Source organism: Polypterus senegalus, chromosome 3 (assembly GCF_016835505.1).
Source record: "Polypterus senegalus isolate Bchr_013 chromosome 3, ASM1683550v1, whole genome shotgun sequence".
In the NCBI taxonomy this organism is placed as follows: Eukaryota; Metazoa; Chordata; class Cladistia; order Polypteriformes; family Polypteridae; genus Polypterus; species Polypterus senegalus.
The window spans coordinates 282,742,777-282,765,992 of record NC_053156.1 but is presented as its reverse complement, the minus strand read 5'-3'; the positions used below and the strand labels follow the sequence as shown (position 1 = coordinate 282,765,992).

Here is a 23,216-nt window from a genome sequence, read left to right as displayed (position 1 = left end):
CGACCGGGGGTGGTCTTTCTCATTTCCTTACAGACCTTTCCCGGGAAATCCTGCAATGTCCCGGCACCTCAGAAGACATCTCTTCTGAAGCCGACCCCTTTGATGACGTCACTTCTGAAGCCGGCCGCTTTGATGACGTCACTTCTGAAGCCGGCCCCTCTGATGACGTCACTTCTGGTTCCGGCCCCTTTGCTGACATCAGTTCCTCTCCAGACCTTTAAAGCCTCCATCTTGGGCTACTATAGCCAGTTCTGTTTTGGACTCTGTGATATGCACATCGTGCTTTTGATTCAAGAAACCCTTTTGCAGCTGGGAAAAACAATATATGGGTGGCTGCCCCAAACCTTTATAATGTCTTAGACTCATATTTATGGCAGCATTATCCTTTGCCTATTTATTGATCTCTGACTTTATAAATGCAAAAGAACCACATGCTCACTTGACCTTTATCTCAACAGCCAGGTCATCTTTTTACTAATTTGTTTGAATTCACAAATTTTCTACACAAATGCCAGATAGCAGAATTTGAATCCCATCATTCTCTGAATCATGTGATCATTAGCATTGTTGGTGAAGCTGCTTAAACTCTTTTAATATACTAAAAATGTACATACTAAATAAGCTCAGAGGCCTCGTGCATAAGGCTTAAATGGTTGGAAACATGTGTAAGCCAAAAGTCAGGATTTATAAAACATGCACTTGGCATGAAAATTAAATGATCGAGTTTCAAGCACCTGTTAAGTCCTATGCAGACTGTTTATTATGGTACTAGATAGCCGACGCCCACCGTAGCATACGGAGGTGTAAGAATAGGAACGGAAAACGTTGCATTGCCTTCGTCAACCGTTTGTGTCAAGAACCCACTGATAGGAACAGGCAGTTGCCGGATCCCGTAATAGAGATGACGTTGTACAAAACCCCGTCGACAGAGAAGATACTGTCGTTCATTTTATAACAAAGGCTTCGGAAACAACCGTAGCAGTATAACAAAAATAGCAAGGTGTATGGGAGGCCGCAGGCAGCGAGGGGAAGGGTCTGGAAGAGGTCGAATAGGAATCGAGAAATGCCGTGTCGGCTGCGTGTGGGCGGGACCGGTTTTGAAATAGAAGCAGGACGAACCAAAAGAGAAATATATACTGTATAAGAGATTTTAGCAACGCCAGGCGACAGGGCAATAAACTGAACTGAAAATCACTTTTCGTTTGGCAATTTTGCTGTGATGCTAGAGACCGTTGGCACGGATGCGTGGCCGCCACTGAGCCTTGGATATGATTAATAAACTTGAGTCCGCTCGTACAGAGCCTAGGATTAGTATGGAATATGGGTTTCTTCTGACCACGAGTGAGCGGAGTGATGCAGATCCGGTGGTCTATCGATTCGTACTGCTTTGTCGAATTGCACTGCAATAGCACAAATCAGCAGTTATGTCTGTCAATCCCTATTTAAAAATACTACCGTACAGTTTGGAAACTTTAACAATGAAATAAATCATCTGCAAAATAAAGAGGAAACTGTGTACAAGAATGACATTAACTTTGAGTGCGTGTAAGATCCCAGTTAAAGGTAACGGCAAAATGAGTGTTTGCTTAATTTGAATCGAAGACACAATTTTTGTATAAGTCTCATACTTCATACTCGAACCTTTCACTTAGGCGTATTTGCACCTATTTTGGAAACCCTTTACAAAAGCAGCAGCATTAGAAAGCATACGGATATATGCATGTAGCAAATCAGCAATAATCACTTTTTCACTATATGAGTAGGATAAATTAAAACAAATAAACAGAACAACAAAAATGGATTGGATCATGTGAACAACAGCAAGTAATAAATGCGAGGAAAAAAAAATGTAGCTAATGTGAAACCAGAGACAGCAGACAAGATCACCCTCCACGGAATAGCAAGATGTCAGGTCACAACCTCCACGCTCTTAAAAAATAAAGGTTCCACCTGAACGTCATCCTGGACAGACTAAGCATGATAAAAGGTAACCAATTAATCCTATACAGAGGGATATCAATTTCGAAATGACTTCCTGCCAATTCACTGTCTTCATGAGTGAGTTGTTATAGACAAGAGATCCCGAAGTTCAAACGCAAAACCGCAGCTGGATTTAATTTGTAGTATTTTCACTTTAAAACACGTATAGCAAAATATTGTAAATATAACGCATGTAATAACAGTCCTGTATTTAGGCTTAATTAAAAGATTCCTAGAGAAATTGTAAAAGCTGCTTCAACAACCCTCTTATTTTCACCAAAAGCTATATGCCACTGCATTCAAACATCCATCCATTTTTCAACCCGATGAATCTGAACACAGGGTCATGGGGGTCTGCTGGAGCCAATCCCAGCCAACACAGGGCACAAATCCACCGCAGGACACACACTAGGGCCAATGTAGAATCGCCAATCCACCTAACCTGCATATCTTTGGACTGTGGTAGGAAACCCACACAGACACGGGGAGAACACGCAAACTCCACACAGGGAAGACCCAGGAAGCGAACCCGGGTCTCCTTACTGCAAGGCAGCAGCGCTACCACTGTGCCGCCCTGCATTCAAGCAATTTTATGTAATTTATAATGTTAACCTGTAAAACAGAACAACATTACATTAAAAAAGTGCATAATGTCATAACTACCAAGTGGAAAAAGGAAAAAAAATACCTGCACTAAAGTTTATTTAAAAAAAATATTTAAAGGAAAACTGAAGAGGAACTTAATTCTTGCACTTTAACGGGAAGACCAAAATGAGGCACTTAATTCAAGGTGTAAATGATGAACCCCACGAGCCGCTGCGAAGAGCTGCTTAGTTTATTTATGTAGTTTATTTATGTATTCACCCCAAACACATGTCGAAAGGGTTCCTGGGACTTAAATGGAACAATCCTTGGTCTGGGCGCCAGCTTGTCGCAAGGTGACTACAAGCACACACATACACGTGGGTAAGTTTAACATCACCAAATCCCCAACCTGGATCTCTGGAAGGAAACCGAAGCACACTAGGAAAGCATGCAAATTTCAGGCAGGGAATACCCGAATACTGCGAGGCAGTATAGCACAATACGTTGCGCCACCGTGCCCCTACACGTATTAACAGTTGAAATTATTTAAATGAAGTTAGTAATTTATCTGTTAAATGTAATATACATGCTTTCATACATTTCATCATGAAAAATATATCAAGAATAAATCTTAGGATTTAAAATGTTCAGAGAGCTCTAATATCAGGAATTGTGTGTATTTCTGTGTGGCGATTGCTGCAGCTCCTCTCAGCGCAAAGCTCGTAGTGATTATCAACTCCGGAAGGGGGTTTTGTTGGTCACTTGGAATCATTGGTCATTTAACGTGCTGCTTCAGATACGATGGTGTTTGAGAAACTCTAATAATTTAAATACCCATTTTAAGCTGAAGTTTACCACGTTCTACTTTAATGACGGAATGAACTACGTGATAATGGTGGAAACTGCACATTTAATGACGACATAGTCATTTTTTCTTCACTGTATCTCTGTTTTTTTATTTCCTTAATACTCTTTTCATCGGCAAAATCTTACATCTGGACCACAAGACGGACTGAACCGCGACGTTTGACTGCAATCGCAGAAGACTACATCGTGTTTGATTTGTTCGTTATTATTTTTACAAGTATATGATAAGAAGCACCTGCGCTCAGATGTCCGAATTTTGACAGTTTCAGCAGGTGTGTACACTATTCAAATACAATGGAAAACGTGTCAGGCTGACATTGCTACAGGGCACGCGACGATCATTCTAAACTGCTGAATTCCATCGTGCCAATTAAATTTTCGCTGGTTTGCGATTATACAAATTCCATTGTTAAGCTGGGTTCGATCGACACCACGTGGATAAACTGTTTTAATCAGATCATAACCTCCCCCACAGCTACCGACAAGGTTATTTTTAGGTAATGACGTGGGCCAAAATATGGATCCCATATGGCACCTGTCAAATTGAGCACCCATTGATTATCTGTGGCCCTTATAGGGTAGTACTTGGTTGCTGACTGCCCAGTACATGTACATTCTTAAATAAAAGGTGCCAGAGCAGTTCTGCTGAGTAATACCATAGGAACCATTTTAGGTTCCCAAAAGATCAATCCACATGAAGGTTCTAGAAAAGACTATGTATTTATTTGGATTCATAACAAACTCCATAGAGTAAATAACAGTAAACTGATGGTATGAGATTTGGTGGGTCATGATTTCAAGACTCTTACTGCATAGGTCCAGCAACACAAGCTAAATCCAGGTTTTCTTAATCTGTTAGTGTTCCTGCAGCCTACCATACATTAAAGATTTTTTTTCTACATTTTATTTTTCTTTTATTCAGAGCATAAAGAAACAAATTCACATGCAACACATCCTTCCCAGAATAAAATGGTTAATTGTCAAGGAATATTTTGGAAACATGCAACCTAGTAGAGAACCATAGCGTCATTAAAGAACCAGTATTTTGAAGAATGTATTCAGCTAGAAAAAAAGAAAGAAAGAAATGCAACCATTTATATTTCAGATGCTGTAAAGTCACCTTAGATAAAGGTGTCAGCCAAATAAGTAAATGTATGTTAATATACAGGCGGCACGGTAGCGCAGTGGTAGCGCTGCTGCCTCGCAGTAAAGAGACCTTGGTTCACTTCCCGGGTCCTTCCTGCGTGGAGTTTGCATGTTTTCCCCGCGTCCGCGTGGGTTTCCTCCCACAGTCCAAAGACATGCAGGTTTGGTGCATTGGCGATCCTAAACTGTGTCCTGTGGTGAGTTGGTGCCCTGCCTGGGATTGGTTCCTGCCTTGCGCCCTGTGTTGGCTGGGATTGGCTCCTTGTGACCCTGTGTTAGGATATAGCGGGTTGGAAAATGAATGGATGTTAATACACCTTTCTTTATTTTAAATGATTGCTACAAGCTTAGGTGCATGTTTTCTAGCCTAGGGACCCTGAACCTGTCCAGTATCAGTGTACTAACCCATATTGACCCCATGAACCTTGGGTGCACACCGCGTGATGCAGTGTCCCATTTGGGCCATCCATAAGGGACTGCTTTAAAACAAGTCTAGGGTTACCTAAATTCGTTTTTAATGATCACAGCCAGACATCTGCTAGAATCGACATGGCTTTATAGATTCTAGTCCGATAGTGATTGTGAACCAAAAGAAGGTGATGATTTTGCATAAAGATTAAACAGTGACGTCACATCTGAACGTGCCTAGTGAATATAAGAGGTTCGGGCACATTTCAAAGCTGCTCTTCACTGACCTCCTAGGGGTAAAGCAGACACATCAGGTACCGATGATTCCTTATTGTGACTGAGCTCAAAAGACGTCAATAGAAACATGAGGGGACAGATAGGATATAGCCATATATTTGTGTATTTAATGTATTGCTTGACATATTTACCCAACTGGTTAATAACTTTTTACTATCAGATTTCTTGCGTATATTTATTGGTTTTCGTGCGTTCGATACCAGTTTCATTCATATTAACTGTACTGGTTCGTATCCGTCTGTGATCGGTTTGTGTGTGAACTACTTGGGTTTGTGCATATATATATATATATATATATATATATATATATATATATATATATATATATATATATATATATATATATATATATACTCATGGCTTGCTCATGAACTATTGAATTGTTTAGGGTTAGGAGTGTTTGTTATTAGTTTGTGAGTAAACTGAATCGGGTGGCGCTTGTACGCTCGGTACGCACAACTATATTGGATTACTTTCTTATACTATCGGTCTGCTACCATAGAAATAGTTTTTGGGTTTTATTGGACATACTAAATTAGTTTCATGTACGTCTTATGCTGGTTTCATATGGGTAATATATCAGTTTTACGTATGAAATCTTTTTCCGTTTTGTATACATTAGGTCGATTACATATGAGTCTTGTACTGGTTTTATGTGTGTATACTTTTAAAAAAATAATAGTGTTATATAAAAAGGCTGCGTGGTTCCTCTTAAAGTCAGATTTTGATAAAGTACCATTTCATTCTTTTAAGGTTATTTTTTCATATGCATTTAATTCCTAATGTGTGGACAAAACAAAAAAAATGTATAGGCTGCCGATAGATAGATAGATAGATAGATAGATAGATAGATAGATAGATAGATAGATAGATAGATAGATAGATAGATAGATAGATAGATAGATAGATAGATAGATAGATCTTTATTCGATGATACTGGCAGATAAATAAACAAATAAATTAATAAACCCTGACCCTGTGTGTGCAGCAAAATGTCCCTTTAAAGGAACATACTGGTACTTCACAAATCTGCTCATGACTATTTACTGCATGGAGCCTGTTGTGCAATGGAATAAATAAAGGTTCTTTCTGGAACCTTCATGTGTATTTTTTTTTTTTGCAACTGAAAATGTGGCACGGGGTTCAAAATGACTGACCCACTTCAACCATTCGATTTTGGAGTGTCGATGAACACATGAGCGTGTTAATTAGTGGGTATTGGGAATACTTTTAGGGCTTTTGCAATATCACAGAGAACCATATTGGCTGCAGCTTTGGTTAGTTTGCATTCTGGCTTTAATATTTTATTTTTCTAAATAATACTTCTCATTTGAAAATTACTTTCTTAATCTTCTTGTTGGTGTTGGGGTCTTAAGCCATTGTTTTAGTTTTGCTAGAATCTTCATTTTAGAATGATGGCGCCGATCAGGACAGCCACCACGTTTGTTTGGTCGCTGCTTATGTGTCAGTTGTCTTTTGTCTGTTAACTTTGCCTTTTGCAACAATATGAGGATTACTTACACCCGAGATCAGCTACTGTATATTGGGTTTAGACTTTATTTATCCTCAACCGATCAAGGACATTTACATGCAGATTTATCACTTATGAACCCTCCGACTGCAAACTCAGACTCCCAGCCAGTTCACTCGCACCTGAAGCGGAGAAGGGGGAAGTAGGATGGGTCTTGCATTTCGAGCGCCCCTTCCCGGACTAGTTTTATCCAACGTCTGATCACTGAGGAACAAAACTGACGAATTTACTCTTCTTCCCACCACAAGCAAGGATTATTTTAGCTATTTAGCCTATTGCTTTGTGGAGATGACTTAATGCGGCAGTTGCCGACTCAGTATTAGAACTGTCGAGTTTTCTGTTTTACAGTACAGACAGCGATGCTGGTTGTTGCAACAAGTCAAAATGCGGTGGAATCTGCTTCTACGTTAATAAAAATTTGCGTACTTACGTTTCCATATTATCGAAACACTGCTCCACCAATCTTTAACTATTCGTTGTTAACTGTAAGTCATACCTCGAGAATTTTCTTCAATAATTCTCGTTGGAGTTTACATTCCGCTTGCCGCGAACGTGAATGAAGTGCAGCAGTAGGAAGATTAGTTTGGACTCGGTCACTGGTTTGGAGAACAGTCGCGCAAACTCTCCGATTATAGGGATGGGCGACGTTAATAAAGCAGACCTAACTATCGAGCTTCCCAGATACAAACAGCTGCTTGTAAAATGCCGCACGAGGGACGAGAAGACTTTGGATCCCCGCTACTGCGCTGTAGAAAGGACGCATACTGGGCTTTATCTCGCACGCCGCGGGGTACAGTTGTTACCCACATTTAAACAAAGCTAAAATTAGCTAAACCGGTAAAGAACTCTGTTCGTTCACGCAACGACGAGTCACTTGAATTATTACAAGACTGTCTAAACTGTACAGATTGGGACGTTTACGAAAATGCTTTTGAAAACATTCACGACATGACTGATTACGTTACTTCTTATATCAACTTCTGTGAAGAGGTTTGCATTCTCAGCAAATCAATTGTGATTTATAGCAATGAAAAGCTGTGGTTACCAAAGAACTTAGGAATCTCTTTTAGGTGAAAGAAAAATCACATAAAAATGGTGATAAGGACACATACAAACTGGCCAGGAATAGGCTAAACAATGCACTCAGATATGCTAAAAGGGAACACAAAAATAAGCCTTCAGTCTTTTGCTAATTACTAAAGATAATGCTTACTCAGATTCATCCCTCCCTGACAAACTTAACAAGTTCTATGGCAGATTTGAACAGCAAGAATGCTGAATATCTATAATCACACTGCTCCTCCAGCTCTGAAGTGATTTTGAAACCAGTCACGTCTTCAAAAAGCCTCACCCCCTCTTCTTCCTTTTCGATCGAATACGACGTCTGTAAGCTGTTTTCAACACAGAACTGCAAAAAGTCAGCTGGTCCTGATTCTGTCTCACCTACAACAAACAAGCACTGTGCTAGGCAGTTCGCTCCCCTCCTCACAGACATCTTTAACCAGTCTTTTGCACGGAGTACTGTACCTGATTTCTTTAAATCGTCTATTGCTCTTTCTGTTCCCAAAAGTGACAAAATAAGTTGCCTCAATGATTACAGGCCTATTGCTCTTATTTCAGTTCTAATGAAAATATTTGAATGACTTGTTTTAACCCATCTGAAGTCTGTTAGTGTTCTTGACCCTCTTCAGTTTGCATATCAAGCCAGCAGATCTGTCGACAATGCCATCAACATGGGCCTTCATTTGTGTGCTGCAGCATCTGGATTGTAAAGGTATTTATGCCAGAATACTGTTGTTGACTTCAGTTCAGCTTTTAACACCATTGTCCTTGAACCGTTGTTAACTAAACTTCTGCAGACTGAACTGAATCCTTCCATTTGTAAATAGACTTACAGTTTTCTGGTAAACCAGAAACAAAGCATTTGTATTAGGCTTCCACCTCTGAAACTGTCTCCATATTGGCACAGGTGCACCTTGTCGTGGCGAAAAATTCATCATCAGAAGGCTTTTTACCTAAAAATAAAGGCTATTAGGACTCGAGATAGACAGACAGAGTTTTAAGGCTTTATTGCAATAAATCAACAACATGGACTCAACCCAATTTGGCCGAATGAGATTGAGCCCCGATCATTACAGCAATTGAAGTTTTTATAACAATTTCTTATCATTCAATTAGCTCATTCTGCACCTGGCTTTACTGTCCATTATTCCTCTTGGTGTCTGCTCGGCTTATTTTGATTGGCCTAAGACTGGGTGGATGGCTTCCTCCCAGTAACTCCTCTGACTACCCTCTAATCCTGTCCGGCTGGACCTTGAGTTTCCATGGGAACCCTTATCATCTCCTTACTATTCCTATCACTGGCCTCCTTATGGAATGTGTTATTTTTCTATGCTGGTCCCATTTTCTCTCACTGGCCAAGGCTTCAGTTCCATATATGGATTTCCTCTCTTAAGCCTTCCAAACGTTTTACAATAGTGACCTGAAGCTTAAGCTTTAATTAAAAGAAGTATAGTATGTGCTTTCATTTAATCATTGCTTGGCATGCTTGATTTGTCTTAATTTCTACACTAAAGTTAATTGCTAATATATTCTTATAATATTTTTGCTAATGCTTGCATTTACTAAGATTTTCTCTTCATGCATTAGGTCAGCGTGACTCTGCTTATAGCAAAAGCCTTTCTGCTGATTCAGCAACCCAGCTGGTTTCAGAGGCCTCTTCTCTATGTTATCGTTTCCTAGCCTTGAATCACAGGTGTTCTCAAACTCTTATCCTGTCCAAAACTGGTCTCGGTGTATCAATTAGCTGTTCCTTTCTTACTTTGGAAATTTTAATGTAAGCCTATAAAATAATGCAATATAACTGATTTTTAGTTAACTATTTGCTAGACCTATCGTATTTGCTTTAATATTCTAATTTATGCTTAATCTAATGTTTTAGAAGCTTTTAATTACTTTTTATGGCTCTATATGTTAATTTGCTATTCTCTTATGCTAATAAAAAATTCTACACCCTCAAGGCCATGTACTTTCCTACCTACTTTATTCCTTGTACACCAATGACTGTAGATCCAGTGATCCTGCAGTTAAAATCATTAAGTTTGCAGATGACACCATCATTATTGGTCTAATTACTAATGGCAATGAAACACATTATAGAAAAGAGGTGTCCCGTCTTATGTCAAGGTGTGCTTCCAACATTCTAGTGCTTAATACCTCCAAGACAGTGGAAATGGTCATTGACTTTCGCAATCAGCAGTCACAACCTCTCTCACTAAAATTTATGATTCTGCAGTCAACATGGTAGAATCTTTAAAATTTTTGGTCACTATTATCACAAACACTCTCAAGCCGGGACCTTAACACCACCTACATCACTAAAAAGACACGGCAGCGATTGTACTTCTTACACTGACATAAGAAATAAAATATTTCCCAGCCAATCCTAGTTCAATTTTACAATGACATAACTGAAAGTGTAATCAAATTCTCCATTTTTGTCTGGTTTGGTTCAGCAGCTGCACACTCCAGAAATAAATTTCAGCGTGTTGTGAGGTCTGCTGAGAAAATAACTGGCTGTGCCCTTCCATCTGTTGCAGACCTGTATACATCTCATGTCATTAATCATGTCAAAAAGATCACCATGGACTCATCTCACCGTACTCAACACTTATTCCATAAGCTCCCTTCTGGCAAACGCTTCAGGTCAATTAAAACTAAAACTAACAGACACTTCAATAGTTTCTTTCCCAGAGCCATAGGCCTCTCAAACAGTAACCTAGCCTGACTTCTTTGTATATTCATGCATTCTGAATGTGTGTGTGTGCACAGTATGTGCACCTGTATGCGTGTACATGTGGATACACACTCACACTTTCACTTGCACATCATCATTCACACATCTTTAGAATTATATTATCTTGCAAAGTTGTATGAAGTTTTTTTCTTTTTAACTTATGCTATTTATGTTATTTTTAGGCGATGTTGTGTTCTGTTATACGCAGCTACAAATCTACCAAGTGAAATTCCTGTACATTAAGTAATGGCAAATAAAAGTGATTCTGATTCTGATCTTTTATGCAATGATTTATGTTAGAGTGTGTGGATGAAGGTTCAATGCAACAGCAAGCAGATACCAATTCAAACAAGCATAATTTATTTATTTCTTTATACTTGGTGAGTAGAGGGTCTTTGCCTTACAGAGACTAAGTGTAAAAAGCCCCCTCATAGGGGGGTGAGCTGTATTTTATAACAGAGATCTTCAAAAAAAGCGGTTAGAAAAAATAAGCTCAGTTTCATCTAAAGGTCACAGAACATTCTTACACAATTTGTTGATTACAACGGAAAGCAGAAATTCTAGTCTTTTCTTATATTTTTAATTAGGCTTATCAGAAAACCTGTCATACATTTGGCATCTTAATTGGACGATAACCTAGTCACTGCTGAGGAAAGCCGGGAAGAAGCCAAAAACCGCACCCTACACCGGCAGCCCCACTCCATGCAAGCAGGCTTATTTATCTGTTATAATAATACCTAGCCATACAGAGAACATGCAGATTTTCATACAGAAGCTAGCAATAGATTTTATCTTCCATTCCACAAGTGTTAATACAGTTTTATTGATGATTTAAAAATGAAGGAGCAGCAAGCAGTGAGGTATAAGTGTGGGAGTGGAATTGTGAAATAAAGAAGTGATTGCAGCTCAGCATTGTATCTACACTGTTGTCTCATTAAAAGAATCAGCAAGTACTCCACAAACTAGGGTGGCCATTTCAGTGTACCAATAAGTCATGATTTGAAAAGAACTCTTGCTGCATTACGTTCAACCTTTCGTAATTTATTAGTGTCCTGCTGGGTAGTCTACTGTATACCATACATTAACAATTTTTTTTCTTCTATGTATTATGAAGTTTTTCAAAGCACAAAGAACCAACTTCATATGCAGAGAACCCTTCCTGGAATGAGACAGAGCTTTGTCAAGCAATAGTTCTACAGCCCAGAAAAGAATCACAAGTGTAGTGAGAGACCACATTACCCCGACAGGCAGTCATCTGTTGCTCATCCATGGTATTGGCAACCCAACTAGGAAAGGTACCACAAAACCATCCTGGCCAGGTCACCATCCATCCTTGAATTGTTTCAAAATAGTAAGGATCTAGGGCGGCACGGTGGCGCAGTAGTAGCGCTGCTGCCTTGCATTTAGGAGACCTGGGTTTGCTTCCTGGGTCCTCCCTGTGTGGAGTTTGCATGTTCTCCCAGTGTCTGTGTGGGTTTCCTCTGGGCACTCTGGTTTCCTCCCACAGTCCAAAGACATGCTGGATTGGTGATTCTAAATTGGCCCTAGTGTGTGCTTGGTGGGTTTGTGTGTGTCCAGTGGTAGGTTGGCACCCTGCCTGGGATTTGTTCCTGTGTTGGCTGGGGTTGGCTCCAGCAGACCCCTGTGACCCTGTGTTTGGATTCAGCGGGTTGGATAATGGATGGATAGTAAGGATCTAATTTAAAGGAAATATAAAGACACATACATTTTTTTATGTTACTAGTTTCTGTCTTCCACATTGTGTTATTGTGCCATTTTTAATAATATTATATTTTTAAAAATTATATAGTGATCTGGATTTGTACATGGAAATGCTCTGTTTAATAAAGAACTGTAAGAGCCAATCTTAGAAACTTAAAGTTTTGAGTTAAACTCATGTTGATGTTTGCTTAATTTGAATAGAATATTAATGTCTTTCACAGTCACACCTTATGGTATAATCTTTTCCCCCTATGGTTAACAAGAGATAGAACCTTCTTACTATAACTGAATAACAGTGTGATAATAAGCTCAGTTTGTTTGGAACAGGTCCCAGTAAAGAGGGACCTGAAAGATCCATTTTAAGCTTAGAAATGGGATAAGCATACAGTTTTCTGACCGTTTTGAAATGGTTCAGAAATGTTAAGTAAATAGTAACGATTTGAGATGTAACAAGATTTAAGCTTAGAATTGAACTTTTCTTAACATTAATTTTCCCTTTTTTGCTGTTTTCATTTTCTTTTTTTTGTTTGATCTGTCTTACTTTAAAACTTAACTAAACTTTCAAAAATGAAGATATTTTGTCTGTGGAATCATTTCTGCGCATCAGGCTTTTGTTGAATCCCATTTTTTGAGTTGAAGCTGCAGAACTTTGGTAATTTTGGGAAAACGCAGCTACAAGAACTAAATTTGATTGAAAAATATGCACACACACAGCTTCAAATGTAAGGTAACGTGCACTGCAGTATGTTAGAAGACAAGGAGGTCTGGATCCTCGAGTGTCACCCCATAACAGGCAGGACATCTGTCACATGTGCATGTATGACAAGCCAGTACAAAAGATGGTGTGTGACATAAACTGCTATCCAAGTTTTGCATCTGCTAAATAAAACATTTGAGATTATGGAGAGTGAAATGATAATAATTTAGTGTTAGGATTTTTGGCTTTATTTTTTGGACTTTTGGTTTTGCTTTTTTCTTTGATTCTTGGGTTCTCTTGTTTATGTTGAGCTCACTCATCGTTTAGTTTTCTCCTCAAAGAAAGTCTTTCATTTCCTAGTCTTTAAAAATATTAATTTTAAGCCCTACAGACTTGTCAATTTCCAATTTGAAAACAACAGTGACTCTGTGAAAAAGCTAAAAATATAAAAGTCATTTAAGTTTAATTTATAACTCATATTGAATAAACATTTAAGGTAAATAAAACAAAACAGGGTGGACACTAAGAGAAAAGGACTCCGTATCTGACGGATCAGCAAGTCGCTTAACCAACTGAAGAAATATGAAAGAAAGAATCGAGGATTTTATGATTCTTCAGATGTGTGCATCTTCTAAGTAAATACGTCTAAACTTACAATTGAGTATGTTTAACCTTAAAAAACTGCATTAACTATAATAACATCTCTTTTCACTTTAGCCATGCTGCTTGACAAGGTGACTGAGAAGTTTGGTCACCCAACGCTGTCATTAACAGGCTGGATGATAAAGAAAATTCTGGAAAATATACATGAGACTCTAGAGATAAATACAGCAAAACTTGCACAGATCCAGCCAGACAGCGCAGTATTGGAAGTGGGCTTTGGACCCGGTTTGGGGCTCCAGGAAGCTATCCGTTACCTAACCAACGCTAAGGGTAAGCTGTATGGACTCGACCACTCTGAATATATGTACAGTGTGGCCAGTAAGCGACTCCGGGAGCAGATTGCCTCTGGGAAGGCACAACTTTTTCTGGGCAGTGTGGAGAAGATACCATTACCAGACTCAGTTGTGGACAGAGTGTTTCATTCCAACTGTCATTACTACTGGCCAGATCTCAAGAAGGGTTCTGTTGAACTTCACAGAGTGATGAAACCAGGTACGCTATCTTTACTTTTGTTAGCTATGATTAAAATTGTGTCAGCTAAAAAGTGTTTTTGTCATTCATTCATAAGTTATCTTATTCCAGTTCAATGTTGGAATGAGCCAATGCTCATTAAATTGATATGCTTGGGCCCTAGTGGGGTACATGGACTGCAGTACTGAGGTCTGCATGAGCAGAGGATTGTTCTGGACGCATTCTGCAATTTACATTGCTGTAGAAGAGAATTAAACAATTACATAATAACACTCAACAAATTTTAAAAAATCACATTTGCTGTTAAATTGTAGAAGACGTTATTTATAGAGACTGAGCATCTCTCATTTGCTCAGGTCAGAATGTGAGAGTATAAAAAGGCAGCATTCCCAGTCAGCTATCTGTGACAAGACCCCAGAGCCTTCCATTTCTGTTTCTGTCTAAAGAAGTGAAGTAATCTAAGCAGTTTGTCTTTGTCAAAGATCTCTGGTTTGGATCTATCATGCTGCTTATTGTGATGCTTCCTTTTGATGGTTTTCAACTGTGGATGGGTAGAAGGAATGCAGAGCTAATACAGAGAAGTATTGGGTTGCCAACCAGGTCACCCCTTTAAATTCTTAGGAAGCGTTAAACAAAACAAGCACCCAAGGGCACAAAGCATAAACAAACAGACCAAAGCAACGGCCTTCTTGGCTTCAAAGTTATGGAATTATAAGAGCAAGTCTGGATCCCCTACAGGACTTTAATAGACTCTGCAGAGAGAAGCCAATGAAGACTGGCACAGAGAATGTCACTGTGGTGGCCAGGATGCCCTTTCTGTCTCTCTGCCTCATTTTTAACTGAGGTGTACTTGGCTGTGTTGGCTGTTGATTTTCCATAGGAATAAAATTTCAAAAAAATAGATCTCCTTGATATCTTTTTGTGGGCAGCACGGTGGTGCAGTGGTAGCACTGCTGCCTCGCAGTTAGGAGACCCGGATTTGCTTCCCGGGTCCTCCCTGCGTGGAGTTTGCATGTTCTCCCCGTGTCTGTGAGGGTTTCCTCCGGCGCTCCGGTTTCCTCCCACAGTCCAAAGACATGCCGGTTAGGTGGATTGGCGATTCTAAATTGGCCCTAGTGTGTGTTTGTGTGTGTCCTGCAGTGGGTTGGCATCCTGCCCGGGATTGGTTCCTGCCTTGTGCCCTGTGTTGGCTGGGATTGGTTCCAGCAGACCCCCGTGACCCTGTGTTCAGATTCAGCAGGTTGGAAAATGGATGGATGGAATATCTTTTTGGTTTCTACTAGAGATCAGAAAGAAATAAATTGGAGACATTATCTTTTGTCTCCTGCTTCTCAGGGAAAAAAATAGCATTCTCACAAGTGTCTCCTCTTCACCTTCAATAAAGATCTCAGCAAAGTCACACAATGGCCTCAGATTTTACAAGAAGTGTATTGACATTTTATTTTTTTCAGTTTGAAAATATTTGTATTGTGTTCTCAGTAGTATAAGGTGAAATGTATATACAGTTGTCTGTGGTAATAAAAGACTTCACTATGATTACAAAACTGCAGTCCTTGCTTCTGATTAATACTATTAGTTTTCATCAGTGATAATTTAGAATTGCTTATTCAGCTAACCAGCATGTCTTTGAACTGCGAGAGGAAACAAGAGCAAACCCAAGGTGGACCCCATGCAAACTCCACTCATGGAGTACCCGTGGCACTCCCAGACTCTTACTATGAGACAGCAGTGCTAACGCTGCATCACAGTGTGCCTAATATTTGTTAACAAATTTTCATCAACTGTGATCTTAAAAGATTGAGAACCAAATACCCTTTATTTATTTTAGAAGCATAGTGCATCTGTTGGCAGGTCCCTCTTGCCTCCCATTTAACTCCACCAAATGTCAATAATACCTCAAGTTCACATTCACTGAAGCTTCATTGTCTGCGTTCTCCCATGATTTTTTTAGTAAAGATGCCACTCAGGAACATGGCCAAATTTATATGGTGAGTAGGTCATTAATATTCAAAAAGTGTTTTCTTCTCCTTCATCTTTTCCCATTTCTTTGTGGAGGTCGATGTTTTTTTTTAATCCATACATGGTTACTGGCAGGAGGTGATGGGGAAGAGCTAAACCGTCTAGTTTTAAGTTGATTTGAGATTTCTAAAGGAGCTTGGTGTGGCATGTGGCATACATACAGTTTTATAAATCTTTTTTTTTTTTTTGTATTTGTTATTTTTGCCAGTTTTAGTGTGGAATCAAAGCATGGTTTTAAACATGACCCTGCATATACCCTGCTCATTTCCTTTTCTTTTTTGCTCACAGTAATTCCCAGACACCTTGTGTTTCATAACATATGCACATATCACATGGAAGAAAAATGAATCAAAAAAATACATTGGACCAGAGTCTGGTGGTGTACGATTTTTAAACAGATACATCTTGTGAGAGTTTCCTGTTATAGACAATCTTACACATTGGTATAATCAAATAAAATATTCTAAATAAAGGAATATGGTGGTAAAAAGACATTATCTGGAATATGTCAAGACAGTTGTGTATTATATATGATATTTTATTATTAGGGGGAACTTCTTTAGGCAGAGATAAAGTGTCTGAAAAAGGAAATGATACACTACTGACCCATAGCTGTAAAGTCCGGAGTTGATTTCCAAACTTGATTATTGTCAATTTAAATTGCAAGTTGTCCTCCAGTTCTCCTGGTGCTGCATCTTCCTCACTCATCTCAAAGGTGTGCACATTAGGAAAAATGGACCCTCTTATGAAAGTGTGTACAACAACATAATTCAGAGTCGGTTCCTACTTTGCATCTGTTGTCTTATAATGGGAGATGTTGGCTCACAGTATGAAGAAATTCATTAGGCATACGTTTTTTGCAGTTATTGCTTTGTGCCCTCCTACCACTACTGTATAGCCCATCATCTATGGGGGAAGAGTGAAAGCTTTAGATTTGTCAAAAATTTCCATCTCCAGTTTTTGACGGATCCTGATGTTTTAATGGTCCCCTGATACTGAAAATATCGATATCTTGATGATGGGTGTGTGTTCTTAAAGGAAGTCTAAAAAATACTAAACTAGAAACTAAAGCAAGTTATGAGATGATGTGCTGATTAGATTTTGAGCCAAATCGTTCAAGAGAACGTGGCTGCAAGTTTTCATTCTAACCCTTTTCTTAGTCACCTATTTTTGTAGCAAATTATATTCTTTATTAAATAATAATTCAATTTCATTGACTTGCTCTTGAAGACTCGGACCCCTTAATTGTTTCTTTTTCCCAAATTAGCTGCCAGATAAGAATGAGATATAGAATGAGACAAAACATGACCAGCAAACTGTGTCCATCATAAAATATCTGAAAATAAAGACGAAGGTCTCGGGAATGTTGATCTGCTCAGGTCCCTGAAACATTTTAACAGAGCTGTTAGAAATGAGAAAATCAGCAATTTCAGAAATATCTGCTATGGGAAAACGAGAGCAGCAACAAGCCATGGAATTAAAGAAAGAGTTTAATTAACAACAAGAATCAGCACCTAATGAAGCAACTGGTTGGAGTTTGAGGCAGTGACTTAGTTGGTCTTCTCTTGGCTCACTCATTTCACATTTCATTTCTGTTTGGATGCCATTTAAGGAAAGAAATGAAGCAATTCAGATGAACAATGAAGAAATTTAGGGGAACAAATCTTAAAAAACAAGCCAATTAAAATGAATTCAAATGAAGTTCATTTGCAGCAAAGACAGCAAGAATATAGTTAGAATAAAAACCTGAAGCCAATGTGGACCTCCAGGACCAGAGTTGGGGACCCCTGCTCTAGAGGAACCCTCAAATACTGTACTTCTGCAACTAATTATGAATTCTTGTCATCAAATGCTATTGTAATAACCTATTTTATGGTCAGAAAGATCAACCTCAGAACAACAAATAATTACTGAAATGTTCCAGAATTGTTTGTGTATCTTGGTTCCTAGGGTGCAAAGCCTACTGATGCTCATGTCTGAATTTTTTGACATATTTTTTTCCTTCCATTTATTAACAGAAGGAGTGATGGTAACTACATTCAAGCTGCACAGTATCAAAAAGGAGGTTTACTTTGGGCCCCTTCGAGGTAAGATATGGCAGCCAGAACCCTACATTGATGTCCTGCAGGCCACTGGATTCAAAGATGTTTACATGGAAGACAGGGAAGACAGAGGTCTCAAGTTTAATGCCATATTCGCTACAGCATCCAAATAAGCAATGGCCACTGAGTCATATTTGAGGTTTAAAATTAATTTTTCAGGAATTGTTTTTCTGCTTTACTTGAGGTAGACTTTTCACAATGCTTTCATGGCAAGATTTATCTCTTTTCTTTTCAAAAAACGGAAAAAAACTGTATACTTTTGTTTTTTTTTTACAAGACTTTAGAGTAATTAAGTGAAATTTGAGAAAAAACATATTTTAATATTTAAAATGGATGTTCCATTATCCTTTCACTATTGAAATTGTATTATTTATGTCAGAGTAAGGAATAATGAAAATTTCAGGCAACTTCAGAAATTTCATATTTAGGTTGATGGGAATAAATTATCAACTTTTTCAATACTCACAGTCATTCCTTCATTCTTTTAAATCAAAGAATTAGAGTATGTTGATTTAAAATTAAGTATACCCCATTGAAATTGTTGACTTTTTCAGTATATTTCAATAGGGAAAAAGTGGATCTTCATGCAAACAGTTCCTACAAGTAAAGGTGAGATACCTGAATAAAAATACAAGGAAAATGTGCATTTTTACTCATTTATTCCACAAAAATATCAATAAATGTAATGATCTTCTGGGAAGAAGTAAATCTACCATTGGCCTCAGGAGCCGATGTTGCTCCTTGTATCAGAAATGATCTTGTGTATTTTGCATTGCTGCCCACCAGTCTCTGACATTGATTCTATGAAATTTTAATCTCTCCTCCATATGATATTCCTTCATTTTCAAGATGTTTTTGGATTTTCTTGCATGCCCTACCTGTTTCAGATCCCTACAAAACATTTCAGTTGGATTCAAATCAGGTCTTTAACCAGGTCAGCCCAAAATGCTCCACTTCTTCTTTTTGAGCCTTTCCCTGGTGGATTTGCAAGTGTGTTTTGAATCATTATCATGTTGAAAGGTCCATTTCTGATTCAATGCCCCTTTTAGGGCAGATGACCTCACATTTTCCTCAAGCATACTTTGATATGCTGCAGAATTCAGAGTTGACTCGATGACTGTCGGCTGCCCAGGCCCTGAGGTGGTAAAGTAATCCCAAGTTATTACATTTCGACCACTATGCTTTACAACTGGTAAGAGGTTCTTCTCCTGAAATGCTATCTTCAGTTTGTGCTAAACAAGTCTATGGTTATTGTGGAACATTGAATGCTGTGATGAGTACATTATTTCAGAATGCCTGGTCTTGGCCTAGAGACTTAACGGCAAACTGTAGTATTGTTCTAATATTCTTCATCGACAGCAAAGACTTTTTCCTGGCACACTTTCAATGCAGGTCAAACTTGTGCAATCTCTTTCTGATTGTAGATATACACACTTTGACACCAATGATTACAATAGTTACTGGCAGATATCATGAAATTTTGGGGTTCTTGGAGATTTCCTTTGTAATAAATGATCAATTCTTTGGCTGAATTTTCTGGCCAGTCCTAGACAAATTAGCAGTTGTCTAGTAGGTGATTTTCATCATAGAAGAATGATTGTTTTCAAATAATTTGCTGATCTTTTAAAATACTTGGCTAGATTTCAAGGCAGCCACAATTTTCTCTTTGAAGGCATTAAAGAGTTATTTTGATCTTGGCATGAAGACACCACACATATCATTGGCAAAGAGGACACCAGACCCTTGATATCTGTTGTTTAAATAAGACAAGACAACTTAAGTACTCCTTAAGTAGGTTCCAATCATAAGCATATAATCTGATTCTAAATTGACAAATTTAAAGTGGTGAGCAATGTAATAATAATAATTAATTATATTTATATTGTACTATTCAAGGTACTCAACGTTCTTTACACAGTGAAAGGGGAGCCACTTCAACCAATACTAATATGCAGTATCAACCAGGATGATGTGACAGTGGCCATTTTGTACCACCACACATTAGCTATTTGGAGGTGAAGGGGTGAGAGATAGTTAGCCAATCAGAGACTGTGCATGATTAAGGGCCCAGAATGATCAGGCTGTGGTGGACTACTTAACCGGGATATTGGAATACACCATACTCTTTACGTAGGATGCCCAGGGATCTTATATGACCACAGAGAGTCAGGACCTCAGCTTTACATCTCAACCAAAAAGATGGTGCCATTTTTACAACACAGTGTCCCTGTCACTGCACTGGTGCTTTGGGGTCCATATTCAGACCACAGGGTTGGCACACCCTGCTGTCTTCACCAACACCTATTCCAGCAGCAACCCTAGCATTTCCTGGTTAATCTCCCATCCAATTACTGGCTGGGCCCAAACACTCTTAGCTTCAGGTGGATGACCTGTTCTGAAGTGCAGGTGGTGTGGCTGCTCGTGACGGCAATGTAGGGGGACTTACTTCTTCCCCATGACAAATCTGCATTTTTGTTCATTTAGATTATGAGAGTGAATATGTCATGTCAGTTTTATGTGCCATTTATTCAAGTATCTCACCTTTATCTGTCAACATTGCTTGCAGTTTTGGCTTTCAAATATGTTGGAAAAGTCAACACTTTCAATGAGGTGTACTTAGTTTTTAACAGACTGTTTCTTTGAGCACCATGTTGGCACAGTAGCTTGTTCTGCCACTTCAGACCTTCAAGAGATTGGCTTTGAGACCCATTTTGATCACTTTTTTAAAATAGATAGATAGATAGATAGATAGATAGATAGATAGATAGATAGATAGATAGATAGATAGATAGATAGATGTTAGTTTAAAAAATGTGAACTCTGGAGAGATTTAAAATAACACATATAATAAATAAGCCCTTAATTAAGACTGAGCAGGTTAAGTTTACAATAACTGCTGGGAATGCTTCATTGCATCACGTATACAGTTAGGTCCATAAATATTTGGACAGAGACAACTTTTTTCTCATTTTGGTTCTGTACATTACCACAATGAATTTTAAATGAAACAACTCAGATGCAGCTGAAGTGCAGACTTTCAGCTTTAATTTAGTGGGTTGAACAAAACGATTGCATAAAAATGTGAGGCAACTAAAGCATTTTTTAACACAATCCCTTCATTTCAGGGGCTCAAAAGTAATTGGACAATTGACTCAAAGGCTATTTCATGGGCAGGTGTGTTCAAGTCCGTCGTTCTGTCATTATCAATTAAGCAGATAAAAGGCCTGCAGTTGATTTGAGGTGTGTTGCTTGCATGTGGAAGATTTTGCTGTGAACAGACAGCATGAGGTCAAAGGAGCTCTCCATGCAGGTGAAAGAAGCCATCCTTAAGCTGCGAAAACAGAAAAAACCCATCTGAGAAATTACTACAATACTACGAGTGGCAAAATCTGCAGTTTGGTGCATCCTGAGAAAGAAAGCAAGTACTGGTGAACTCAGCAAAGCAAAAAGACCTGGACATCCACAGAAGACAACAGTGGTGGATGATCGCAGAATCATTTCCAAGGTGAAGAGAAACCCCTTCACAACAGCCAACCAAGTGACCAAGACTCTCCAGGGCTTGGTCGGCGTATCGATATCCAAGTCTACCATAAAGAGAAGACTGCATGAAAGTAAATACAGAGGGTGCACTGCAAGGTGCAAGCCAATCATAAGCCTCAAGAATAAAAAGGCTAGATTGGACTTTGCAAAAGAACATCTAAAAAAGCCAGCACAGTTCTGGAAAAACATTCTTTGGACAGATGAAACCAGGATCAACCTCTACTAGAATGATGGCAAGAAAAAAGTATGGAGAAAGCGTGGAACAGCTCATTATCCAAAGGATAGCACATCATCTGTAAAACATGGTGGAGGCAGTGTGATGGCTTGGGGGTGCATGGCTGCCAGTGGCACTGGGACACTAGTGTTTATTGATGATGTGACACAGGACAGAAGCAGCCGAATGAATTCTGAGGTGTTCAGAGACATACTGTCTGCTCAAATCCAGCTAAATGCGTTCAAATTGATTGGGCGGCGGGCATTTCATGATACAGATGGACAATGACCCAAAACATATAGCCAAAACAACCCAGGAGTTTATTAAAGCAAAGAAGTGGAAAATTCTTGAATGGCCAAGTCGGTCACCTGATCTTAACCCAATTGAGCAGGCATTTCACTTGTTGAAGACTAAACTTCGGACAGAAAGGCCCACAAATAAACAGCAACTGAAAGCCGCTGCAGTAAAGGCCTGGCAGAGCATTAAAAAGGAGGAAACCCAGCATCTGGTGATGTCCATGAGTTCAAGACTTCAGGCTGGCATTGCCAGCAAAGGGTTTTCAACCAAGTATTAGAAATTAACATTTTATTTCCAGTTATTTAATTTCTCCAATTACTTTTGAGCCCCTGAAATGAAGGGATTGTGTTACAAAATACTTTAGTTGCCTCACATTTTTATGCAATTGTTTTGTTCAACCCACTAAATTAAAGCTGAATGTCTGCACTTCAGCTGCATCTGAGTTGTTTCATTTAAAATTCACTGTTGTAATGTACAGAACCAAAATGAGAAAAAAGTTGTCTCTGTCCAAATATTTATGGACCTAACTGTATAATCTTGGGGATTTGTAAGAGATTTGAGATCACATTTTCTTCAACCTTGTGTTTAAATATGTTGTATAGGAATCTAAACTTCTGCAACCTTATTCTGGATTAAGTGGGTTTGCTAATAGGCGTCAGGATGTTAGAGAATAATTTTAGAAAATTATGATAAGAAAATTATTTTTTGGAATATGTATTTGTTTAAATCAAAGTGTTTAATTAAGGTGATGAATAACTATGCAATCTGACCTGGAAAGTCAGAGACATTCATTTGAAATTCAAAATTCTTACTGTTATTTTCAGAATGATTATTAAAACTATAATGTAATATTTTTAATTATTAAAACTATAATGTAATAT

At 38.6% G+C, this 23,216-nt stretch overlaps 1 protein-coding gene across 1 annotated transcript; it reads left to right on the top strand.

Moving 5' to 3' along the window:
- Nucleotides 1-5,275: 5,275 nt before the first annotated feature.
- LOC120526913 (uncharacterized methyltransferase YdaC-like) lies at nucleotides 5,276-18,491 on the top strand. The gene is made up of 3 exons (XM_039750012.1): nucleotides 5,276-5,300; nucleotides 13,747-14,184; nucleotides 18,201-18,491. Exons 2-3 carry the CDS (start codon nucleotides 13,749-13,751, stop codon nucleotides 18,395-18,397), a joined length of 633 nt encoding a protein of 210 aa, XP_039605946.1. The 5' UTR covers nucleotides 5,276-5,300; nucleotides 13,747-13,748; the 3' UTR covers nucleotides 18,398-18,491.
- Nucleotides 18,492-23,216: the final 4,725 nt, after the last annotated feature.